Here is a 12,055-nt window from a genome sequence, read left to right as displayed (position 1 = left end):
CGGTTTGGAAGCAGAAGAATAATCCTTCCCACCACCTCCTTCATCTGTCTCCCATCAGCTGCCACTTTATCAACTATCTCCATACGTTGGTGCACAAAGCACAGCTGGACAGATGGAAATCCAATGCTCTCTTCCAAAAGATGGCTGAGTAAAAATCAGCCAATTTTAGGTTCACTGTCCTATATGCACCCGCTAATAGACAGTTACTCTTTTTTGTTTTGCTGGACTTAGAAAGGATTGACACAGCTAACAGTCAGGGAGGGAGTCTCCTAAGGTAGGTAGCACCCAACAGTCACAACTCAGCAATGAGTCATGAGCCAATCGAAGAAAATTCAAAGTGGGAAAGCAAATGAATGGAAATTCAGTCTGAGCAACTGAGGAAACTTGGCAGTTTTACCGATACATTTTTCAACAGGTACCCTGAATTTGCAACACGTAGACATGTGATGGATGAGGAGGGTTTTTTTTTTGCCATTAAATACAATGCGTGAATAACGCTGAAAAACAAATATCACAAGTTTATTCTACCGAAGTTCTAGTATCAGAACGTGATAGGTATAAGGTTATTTTAAATATACAGACATATTTAAATGTTTATTATATACAGGAGTACTTTAGCATAGAATCATAGATGGACAGAGAAGGTCAAGGGGAGATTCAACGGTGGTGTTCAAAATTATGTGGGGTTTGGGTGAGGTAAATAGTGAGTAACTGTTTGCATTGGCAGGAGGGTGTGAGGGGGGGGGGGCGCGTCGGGGACAACAGGATACAGATTTAATATACTGGCAAAAGGAAGAGGAAAGTTAAGGAGAACGCTTTCTGCACAGCAAGTTATGATGATCAGGACTGAAGGGCTGGTCAAAGCAGATTGATGAGTGACAAAGGGGCAAAGAAACTTGATTGGCTCTTTCAGAACCAGCACAGCTGTGACGGACCGAATGGCCTCCTTCTGTGCTATATATGATTCTATGATTCTCGGAGTACTTTCACTCAGTAAGAGCATTTTAGTTGTCCATAAAACACTCCTATGAGTAAAGATGACACTTGAGTTTTTTTTTAAATCATGATTCTTTTCGATCATAATTTTGCTTTTTACATATAAATGTATAAAAATAATAAAATCACATCAACGTAGCCATAATGGTAGTGCTGACAACAGAAAATATGAACTCCAAAAAGGCAGAACTCAAATTAGAATGCTCACTTATACAGTGGAGAAAATACAACTCTAAATATCAATAAAAATTACAAGTAAAACGTGGGAAGGATGTTCCACACTTGAATATCAGATGACATCCAATGCCACAAAGGGCAAAAGCTGGGGCTATTTGCACTATCTGAACCTCAAGGATAACACGACACTGCCAGCCACTGTTAGGCTTCATACCTGTATACCGTGCTGGAAATTAAACCCCTTCATATTCTCCTCCTTTGCCCTGTCGAATGTTGAGGCTCAACAACTGTTGATCTGGCAGTTTACGATTGCTTCTAACGTGGGTTTTATTTTCCCACTCCCGGTACGAGCAGATCATGGTGGTCCACTGAAAGATTCTTCAAGATTAACAAAGTGCTGTACACAATCCACTTTCCACCTTAGACTGGGGACAGGTGAGGTGGGGGTGGAGGCAAGGGGGTCAGTCAGATTTCCCCTTCTGACCACTCAGTGGGATTCATGTATTGTCCATTAATTTCTCCCCTTCCACCCCCCACCCCCAACACCCTCTCCTGCCCACGACTATTCATTTTAATTTAAACATAAATCAAACAAGCTACATAGCATTATCCTTAGATTTTGGTTTTTAAATGGACAAGGGCAGGTAATTCTTCCAACGTCAATAATCGGGCACAAATACCACTGAACACTAACAATTTAGAGAAAGACAAAAATGAGAGCACTGTTTCCTGTCATTACGATAATTCTTAAAGGACAATCGTCACTTTGAGGTGTCCAAAATTAAAACCAAAAAAAAATAATCTAAACAATCTTTTGGTCATCTTTACTTACTCCCTCGGAATCTGGGTTTTCCACTCTGCATGATTTACAATCCCCAGAGCCCTTTATAGCAGAACACTAAAGGTTGCCCTGATAAGTACTGCAAGTCCATGACGTCTCCACTTGGAAGCATTCACTCAGTGGTTTCTTCACCGGTGTCCTCAGCTGCCGAGTTGTTCTGAAGACTGACGGAGGAGGACGAGTCAAATTCTGTGGGGCAGTTCGGGTCGTGCTCAGAGCAGCAGAGACGGCCATCCAGCGTGGAGGCAGTCAAGGCTCCCTTCTGGTGCTCCTTGCAGTAGGAGTTTGGGCAGAAGTCGCAGAAGGAGGTGGAGGATTTGCCGCACTCGTCGCAGTGGTGCCAAGGACATTCCCATTTTCCTAGAGATTGGAGGGAAAAATATTGATAGGGTGAATGAAATGAAAATCACTTCGATTCGCTGCGAGTTTTCTGCACCTTTTGGCCCTCTACTTGTTTCCAACAAATGGTTCATCCCAGTGATCCTCCTCCACACATGCTCCAGATAACAGCTGTGCCCACTGAAGAATAGACAATTGGGCACAATATCCTAACCAAAGTTTATGCTGCAGTGATAATTTTGTATTTGTAAAAGTACCTAACACTACAGTTGAGGTTTATTTTATCTCTTCCAGCCTGACTCCTGTATTGTAGTGAAGCTGTTCAGTCCCATGTCATTAGAAATGATTGCATGTTGTCACTTGTGTTGAAAGAGAATTTTAAATTCAGCATATAGATACCGTATCGAAACACAATTGTTTTTACCCCAGTAGGTTAATACACCATGTGAAAAGAGCAGAAGCTTAAATGCATTCGAGTTTTAATGTGTTGTGCACCCCTCTTTTCTTGTGTCCATGGAGCACACAACTTCTGCAAGCCGGTTCACAATCATACAAATTGTTTCCTCTCAATTAATACCCAGCCGATCTCAAGAGACAACCAGTTTGTGCCTTTCCCTTTCGTGAAGCCACTTCAGTGACCACAAGATGTATAAAGCACTCCATGTTCTCTCCCAAGAAAGAAGCTTTGAGTCTCCTCCTGTCCCCACCAAAGCCCCTACCATACCTCCTACTCCCCCTCAAGTTGCCCTGCTAATATTGAGAAATCAATAATAACATTGAATATAATATAATAGATCAATAGTAATATTGAGATACTGGATGACAAATCTATTCCAAGACATTTCACAGACTAAAATAGCAAGAAAGCAGTCAAACAAAGACAGAGCGGGATTTTCTGGCTATGCTCACCTCAAAACCGGAAAATCCCACCCGAGGTCAACGGACCATTGCATGGCCTGCCCCCCCGACCGCTGGTACGATTCCCGTGGTGGGCAGGACGGGAAAACATCCCCCCTCCTCCCCCCAGGAGTCTCGGAAATCCAGATTGAAGTGCTGTTCTGCAATTTACAAACCCAGTCTCTGTTCAGGTTCCCCTTACTAATCACACGCAAAACACACAGACTGCAGCTGTAAGAAATAATGGACGTACATTACGAGAGAACATTTTAGGTGGCTTTTCAGGACTTCTGAATGAGTAAATGATTCTCTCAGAGGTTAAGTTTACAACAGCACCTTTATGGTAACCAGTAAAACATCTATGAAAGGATGGAAAATTTTGAGTCAGCTGCCTTTTCTTTGAATCACACCATTAATAGCCATGTGACCTCAGAAGAGTAAATGGTGGTTGAAAATTTCTCACTCAAAGGTTGATAAAGGCCTAGAATTTGATTATAGAGCTGCAGACTTTATGGGTGCCCCAAAATATACTTGGCTAAAACAACAAACGGTAATAGTGCCTCAGAGAATTGGCATTATCTTTTCCTACAACATTACAATGAAATGTGGATATCAAATCTGTTTTTAAGATCCATGCAGTGCTTACCAAATGGTGGTTTGGTCAAGTTTAGGCATGAGAGGTGATATGCTTTGGGGCAGTCCTTCTTATCACACATCACCAACTCGCCTCCATCACAGCAGCGGAAGCAGTAGTCCTCGTGCATTTTTCTGATGTCTATTTTCGTTTTCCGTTTCTTCATCTTCTTCTTCGCATTTTTTGCCTTTTCTTCATTTGCTGTTGCAGCGGCAGTCTAGTAGATCCAAGAGGCAAAACGCAGCATTTCAGTTTCATAAAATCTAACCAACTTTTTAAGCAGTGAATCATCACTTAGAAAATTAACATGTCTATTTCTCCACTTTCACCTCCGCTCAAGTGAACACTTCACATTGGTTTGGCAGAACTGAAGTTTTCTGAGGTCAACGTTCTAATTTGGAAAAGAGCAAACTCGAGTGGGATTGGAAGGGAACCAGCCAGGGTAAAATGGAACAAAAGATTGACCAGAAAAACTGCAATGAAGCAATGGGTTATCTTTAATGATGATGGTTCAAATACAAGCTACATTTATCCAAGAAAGGTCAAAAAGGAAGAGAACCAATGCCCAAGTTCTTTCGATAACAATGGAGAAACAGGATATGCTGAAACAAAACAAAAATAGCGTGTGAAAATAGGTGACAGTAGTTAGCACTGTTAGCACAGGGACCTGGGTTCAATTCCGGCCTTGGGTCACTGTCTGTGTGGAGTTTGCACATTCTCCCTGTATCTGAGAGGGTTTCCTCTGGGTGCTGCAGTTTCCTCCCGCAGTCCAAAAAAGTGCAGGTTAGGTGGATTGGCCATGCTAAATTTTGTGTGTGTGTGTGTGTGGTGTGTGTGTGTGTGGGGGGGGGGGGGTTAGCAGGGAATAGGACCTGGGTGGGATTGTTGTCAGTGCAGGATTGATGGGTCAAATGGCCTCCTTCAGTCAGTCACCCAGTTTCATCATCATAGTGTGGTCTTACAATGGGGCGAGAGATCCCAAAAGAATGAGAGTGGAACTACTTTGCTTGTCTTCTCTGTTGGAAGACAATACACATTTCTTTAACCTGTGTTTAATGTTCCCTCCACCCACATTATCTGTACCTTTAAGACCTGGCTGGCTGTAGAGATTTGCATTCTAATTAGTATTCTGTAACTTGATTTCTGTGTCTCTGTGCACTGTTGGAGAACAGATTTTCACTCCATCTGACAAAGGGGCAACGCTCCGAAAGCTTGCAAATAAACCTGTTGGACTTTAACCTGGTGTTGTGAGACTTCTTACGGAACCTTCCAGAACAGATAACCAATCTTGTGAGACATGTGGCGTGCAGCAGCCATTTTGTGGGTCAGCAAAAATCCGTGTTAAAATAGCAGAAAAGAATGAAGGTTTGATACATACAGTTCTGATTCCTTTTCATGCCTTACTGACATCAAAAATCTAAGAGTCTGATGACTCAGGCTAGGCTTGAAACATGATGAAGGGACTCGAAGGCAAGGAACAGAACGATGGCACAGAACAGCAGCCTCCGAACACTAATATTTTCAGGAGGTGCAGACAACTAATTTAGAAAGGAAGGGGAAGCATTAAAGTCAAAGACAAAAGTGACTACGGTATAAATCAACAATGGAGTACAATCAAGGCAATTGCGTGCACATTCATCAAGGAAAACGGAACTGTTGCGATAGACAGCAGCTTCAGATTTTGAGCAACATAAAAATGCAACATGCATACACTGTCAGATGATATTTAATGTGCTGCAAACACAACTTAAAGCAACAAAAAAATGAATAAAATTGAACATGTCGACAGAATTTATTGCATCTCTTTGGTTAGCTGAGCCTGTGGTACTCTGAGCCTGTGATAGGGTGGCACGGTGAGACAGTAGTTAGCACTGCTGCATCACAGCGCCAGGGACCCTTGTTCAATTCTGGCCTTGGGTCACTGTCGATGTGGAGTCTGCACGTTCTCCCCGTGTCTGCGTGGGTTTCCTCCGGGTGCTCCGGTTTTCTCCCACACCAAAGATATGCGGATTAGGTTGAATGGCCATGATAATTGCCCCTTGTGTCTGGCGGATTAGCAGGGTATATACGTGGGGTGACGGGGATAGGGGCTGGGTGGGATTGTCATTGGTGCAGGCTCGATGGGCTGAATGGCCCTCTTCGACACTGTGGGGATTCTTTACTTGCTAGGATTGAGAAAAGCAGAAAGACAGATGAAGAAACAAAGCAGAAATTGAAGAACACAATGGAATTATCAGCCAATGTCACAGGTGCCTTCGGAGAAGGCGGCACGAAAACGTCAAGGGATTCGCTGGACCACAGTTGAGCTTCTCCCAGCCTTGCTTTTCTTTTATTGATTTATGGGATGTGGGCATCACTGGCTAGGCCAGCATTTATTACCCATCCCTCATTGCCCTTGAGAAGGTCTCTGGCTATACTTCAGTTTGCTGCAGAAGAACAAGGTGTTGCTAAAACAAGGAAGCTCAAAGGCATAGATACAAAAAGCTCTATCGTGAAGTTTGTCCAAAAGAAAGGTGTTTCATGTGTCAACACATCCCAACGAGGAGGAAATTTGTGATACAAAAAAGAGACATCTTTCCTCAATTGCTTAAGCTCCACCTATGATGATGGACTCCCGGTGAAGCATTTGGGAATGTCATCTGGATGTGATAAGCAAGTTCTTTCTTCTTCATTCTGGAGTGATCTGAAAGCAATCTACTCAAAAATACTACATTTCCCATCGTCCATCTTAGCTAATCCCAATGTTTTATCACTGAAATAAATCTCATGTTACAATCCCACCTGTTACAAAGATTAAACTCACCTTTGGACGCACACCCAGATACCCACTGCAGTTGGGAGCTCCACACTTGCACACTGTCTTTCCATTGCCCAAACAGTCCAAATTATAATTGAAGGTCAGTTCAGATCCTGAAGGTCAAACAAATTGACACAATTTCAAAAGTCGTTACCACTCTGCAGAGGCAATCTCTTCAGAAGTTAGAAGACATGAAAGAGAAAAGTCAGGCTTGTATTGATGAAGCTTCTTTAATTCGGATGTACTAAAGCCCTGACATGCATCCTACTCTGACAATTCAATGAAAATCGAAAGTAGGCCAAAATAACATTTCAGCAGGTGAAACCAGTTTGAAACAGCTTTCTGCAATGGTACTATTTAACATGTCGTATGAGACTAAAATCACATCATGGCACAGGAATAACATAGCTAATAACATGTACAATGTAATATCTGCCAGTATTTAAGCACATGGTTTCACCCAACTCGATTACCACTTGGTATCAACATCGCTGGGCACTGATGCATGAGGAAACAAATGCAAATAATAGCGTTCCTTCTTGTTTTGAACAAGAGTAATTTCTGGAGGTCTAATAACAGGAGGGTAAGTAACCTCACCAAGAATGGTGCGAAATTTATGTCACTGCAATTCATTCACTAATTTCTGATGTGAAAATATACATATTCATGAATGGATTTTCGAATCAACTTCATAACTTGTCTCAATAAGGCAAACTAACTGCCTGCTATCCAGTTTGAATAAAGATCCGTTCAACTCTCACCTGCTCTTATGTCACAAAGTGCAAAGAGTCCAACACGGGTATCACCATTCACCATCCATTTCTGTGTCTCACAGTTGGGATCACAACTATGGTTCATGAAGCGGGAATAATTGCCTTTGGGCCCAGCATCAATGATCCGATCCTACAAAAACACAAATTCAAACTTTTGTCTCACTTCACTCTTGACCGTTGAGAATCTTCTTGCTTCTGGAAAATGGCAAATGGAGTTTAACCCTGATAAATGTGAGGTGATTCATTTTGGTAGGACTAATTTAAATGTGGATTACAGGGTCAAAGGTAGAGTTCTGAAGACTTTGGAGGAACAGAGAGATCTTGGGGTCCATATCCACAGATCTCTGAAGGTTGCCACTCAAGTGGATAGAGCTGTGAAGAAGGCCTATAGTGTGTTAGCTTTTATTAACAGGGGGTTGGAGTTTAAGAGCCGTGGGGTTATGCTGCAACTGTACAGGACCTTGGTGAGACCACATTTGGAATATTGTGTGCAGTTCTGGTCACCTCACTATAAGAAGGATGTGGAAGCGCTGGAAAGAGTGCAGAGGAGATTTACCAGGATGCTGCCTGGTTTGGAGGGTAAGTCTTATGAGGAAAGGTTGAGGGAGCTAGGGCTGTTCTCTCTGGAGCGGAGGAGGCTGAGGGGAGACTTAATAGAGGTTTATAAAATGATGAAGGGGATAGATAGAGTGAACGTTCAAAGACTAGTTCCTCGGGTGGATGGAGCTATTACAAGGGGGCATAACTATAGGGTTCGTGGTGGGAGATATAGGAAGGATATCAGAGGTAGATTCTTTACGCAGAGAGTGGTTGGGGTGTGGAATGGACTGCCTGCAGTGATAGTGGAGTCAGACACTTTAGGAACATTTAAGCGGTTATTGGATAGGCACATGGAGCGCACCAGGATGATAGGGAGTGGGATAGCTTGATCTTGGTTTCAGATAAAGCTCGGCACAACATCGTGGGCCGAAGGGCCTGTTCTGTGCTGTACTGTTCTATGTTCTATGTTCCAGAAACCTTTCCCGTTTACAGCTCACAGAAAAAACCCATCATGGTGAAAGTATCCAGTCCACCTGTGAGGGGCCACCAAGACACCGAGAGCTCTGAAAACGCAATGCCACGCTTTACAATGGTTATCTGAAGTCCAAAATGAAAGTAACTCTCGGCTGTTCTTTATTTTCACATGGGTTTTGAATTAACCCGACAGAATCCTTAATTCAAGGCTTCATTTTGCTTACCAGCAAAGGGCATGGAGACAAGCACTGAGGAACAAGGTACAATGTAAAGTGATATAAGATGATGCCTGCAATAAACACAACGCCATTGCTGAAAATAGTGACTGCTGAGAGGTAACGCAATCGCACGTAAATTTATACAATCAAATCGCAATATCTACTCAGACACACGGATGGTCCAATTACAATTCAACTTGAATTCTTTATCACGAGAAGCCAGCTTTCTGCCACGATCGCCATTCCCGGCTCGGGTCACTGTCTGTGTGGAGTTTGCACATTCTCCTCGTGTCTGCATGGGTTTCCTCCGGGTGCTCCGGTTTCCTCCCACAGTCCAAAGATGTGCGGGTTAGGTTGATTGGCCAGGTTTAAAAAAAAATTTGCCCCTTAGAGTCCTGAGATGTGTAGATTAGAGGGATTAGTGGGTAAATATGTGGGGGTAGGGCCTGGGTGGGATTGTGGTCGGTGCAGACTCGATGGGCCGAATGGCCTCCTTCTGCACTGTAGGGTTTCTATGATTTCTATGATTTGCTGCTTCTCAATTGTATCAGCTGGAGATCTAAATAAGGAACCAGGAGAGAGATCGACCAGAAGGTGATAAGAATTTGGTCCCTCAAGCCTGCTCTACTAATTAAAAAGATCGTGGCTGATCAGATTGTGGTCTTAACTCCCACTTTCCTGCCTGCACCCCATAATCCTCGACTCCCGTGTGGATCAAAACACTCTCTAACTTGGCCTCGAGTATATTCAATGGCCAATCTCCGCAGCTCTCTAGGGTAGAGAATGCGAGACAATTCAAAAGACCAACAGCCCTCACAGATATCAGTTTTAAAAGGGAGCCCCATGCTTTTAAACTGTGTCCACTAACTCTGGGGAGCATTCTCTCAGCATCTACCATATCAAGAGCCTTCAGAATCTTTGATATTTCATCAAGATCATCTCTTCTATTCTCTATGCCAATGAATTTGCTTGCTCAACCTTTGCTTGCAACTTGCTGAACCTTTGCTGTTAAGACAACATACTTCATCCCAGAATCAGCCTAATAAAACCAGAAAATGCTGGAAAAGCTCAGTAGGTCTGGCAGAGAGAGAGTAAATGTTTTGAGTGTGTATGACTCTTCTTCAGAGCAGTGAACCTTTTTTCAACCACTTCCAATGCATGTATATCCTTCCTTCAGTAAGGAGTCCCAAGCTGTACACAGTACTGTTGGTGTGGTCTCACTGATGCCTGTATCACTGTAACAAGACATGCCTTCTTTTGAACTCCATCCCCCGTTGCAATGAAGGCCAATATTCCACCACAGATATCACAACATCACAAGGCCAGGGGGTTGACACATGTTTCTGGGCGCGACAGCCTTCCAGCACTGAAGCAGAAGTAGCTTTCTAATCTTCCAAGCTATTTTGTTACTCAGGACTGTTTTTGACCACTCATCACTAACTCCTTGCCCATCATGATTCATTAAGCCAGAAGGCTGTCCGACAAACTGTGCTAGGATTTTCACCAATACAATTCAGGATGACTAAAGGAAAGGTGGACAGAACCCAGTCTGACACTTCAGTGAAGAACTGAAGGAGAGCTGCAGAGTTCGCCTGTTAGTTCTGGTCAACATTGATCCCTCAGCCAGCTTTGCTGAAGAACAGGTCACCTTGTTGCTATTGGTTATGCAAATTGGTTGACACATTTCATAATACATCAGACACGCACATCAAAATCTTTTTAATTGGTTACAAAGCACTTTGGGGCCAAAAACCACTATGGATTTCTTTCCCTGGCTTCTTTTACACAATAAATTGGCACAGAGGGCTCCCTCTTCACAAAGCATTCCCTCCTGGGAAGCACCAGGTCTCCCTCCACTTGATGCCTCTTATTGAGGACAGAATTGGTGACATGGGACCTCAAGAGTGAGTGAGTGCAGATTGCAACCTTTTCACTCAGTGATCCACTGCATGGGAGCCTGAGGTGCCAGCGTGATATTGCAATTGTCTTTTTCCCAATCCAGCCCTCATTAGCACCACAAAAGTAATAGTCACACCCAGTACACTGCTGCCTTACCTTGGTTAAGGTCAACAAATAGAAATTGGTAACGTTGCTTTCGTGAGCATATTTTATGCGGTTTCTGCATTCTTCTTCATCAATTAACTCACCAACATACTCCGTCACAAATTGACCCTGCATGCAAAAATGACAGGTGAGGAACATGTGATGGTGCTTTGAACACCCCTCCCACCCACACAAGGTATTTGCTGGAACACCTACATCAAGTTCAGCAAGTTTGGCTGGAAACACAATTCTGTTCAACTATATACATGGATGGCACACAAGGCTTACACCTCTCGAATGACAGCCATTCTGTGCAAGTCAAAGGAAGTAAAGTGAGTTAAAAAGTCACCTTTTTAATGTCCACTTTTGTACAGAGGCCCCAGCCACGTGCTTCTGTTCTCACCAGCTCCGTCTCAGGGTAGAGTCGCTTGGTGAAGCATTGGTTCTGGCAGCTTTCTCTAGCCGGACAGACCATCGGGTGGCACTCGTACATCAGAATCCGGTTCAGACATTCCGAGTCCAGTCCACAAGGGTTTTCATCCGTGGGCTTACAGTTGCACCGTGGTATTTCTGACAAGTCAGCAACGTGGATCTGGACTTTTCCAATTGGCTTGTTCGTCTGGTGTAGAAAAAAGTGCCGCATTTTATTAGTGCATATGCTTCACCATTTTGTACTTTCCTTGAATTTGAATAACTTGCTCAAGATCACTCCTAACAGCCAAATTACCAGTGACAGTGATAAAAACTATAAAAATAAGTCAAGGAAGAGAGTTAATTCACCCGACAAATGTCAATATGATGATGAAAAAAGACGACTGAGATGTATATTTAAAAAATAGTCACTGCAATCAGTTTTGCAAATCAATAAACCTATGGTGTGACTGTCGGTATGTACTTGGGGGTCTAATGTATCCAGGATTGGAAGGGAAACACTTTGGCAATGCTTATCCTTCAAGGTGAAAAGTTTAATTATTTATTATTCACAAGTAGGCTTACATTAACACTGCAGTGAAGTTACTGTGAAAATCCCCCTGTCGCCACAGTCCGGCGCCTGTTAACACCGAGGGAGAATTTAGCATGGCCAATGCACTGAACCAACACATTTTTGGACTGTGGGAGGAAACCGGAGCACCCGGAGGAAACCCACGCAGACACGGGGAGAAACTCCACACAGACAGCGACCCAAGCTGGCCACCGTGTATGACTTTCGCCTGATATTTTCATGGGCACATGAGCCACTTGAGGTACAGTCCCATTAAAAAAAAAGCAGAAAGATCAATGTCAATCTATCACTCAACAATGCTCATCACCATTCATTTCTAGGTG

At 43.3% G+C, this 12,055-nt stretch overlaps 1 protein-coding gene across 8 annotated transcripts in view; it reads right to left on the bottom strand.

Annotated features, from left to right (window-relative positions):
- Window positions 1-498: 498 nt before the first annotated feature.
- nsd3 (nuclear receptor binding SET domain protein 3) overlaps window positions 499-12,055 on the bottom strand; it is a 77,452-nt gene continuing 65,895 nt past the window's right edge. For all 8 annotated transcript variants that reach the window (XM_078239394.1, XM_078239400.1, XM_078239398.1 and 5 more), the window contains 6 exons: window positions 11,079-11,348; window positions 10,742-10,858; window positions 7,443-7,584; window positions 6,688-6,794; window positions 3,897-4,101; window positions 499-2,374 (listed from right to left, as the gene is read on the bottom strand). In XM_078239394.1, coding sequence (XP_078095520.1) covers window positions 2,127-2,374; window positions 3,897-4,101; window positions 6,688-6,794; window positions 7,443-7,584; window positions 10,742-10,858; window positions 11,079-11,348 — 1,089 coding nt within the window. In that variant the 3' untranslated portion in view covers window positions 499-2,126. The remainder of the gene's footprint in view (window positions 2,375-3,896; window positions 4,102-6,687; window positions 6,795-7,442; window positions 7,585-10,741; window positions 10,859-11,078; window positions 11,349-12,055) is intronic.

The sequence above is a fragment of the Mustelus asterias genome, chromosome 22 (assembly GCF_964213995.1).
Source record: "Mustelus asterias chromosome 22, sMusAst1.hap1.1, whole genome shotgun sequence".
NCBI classification, from domain to species: Eukaryota; Metazoa; Chordata; class Chondrichthyes; order Carcharhiniformes; family Triakidae; genus Mustelus; species Mustelus asterias.
Note: the sequence above shows the minus strand (reverse complement) of the source record. Positions and strands in the feature narration are given on the sequence as shown.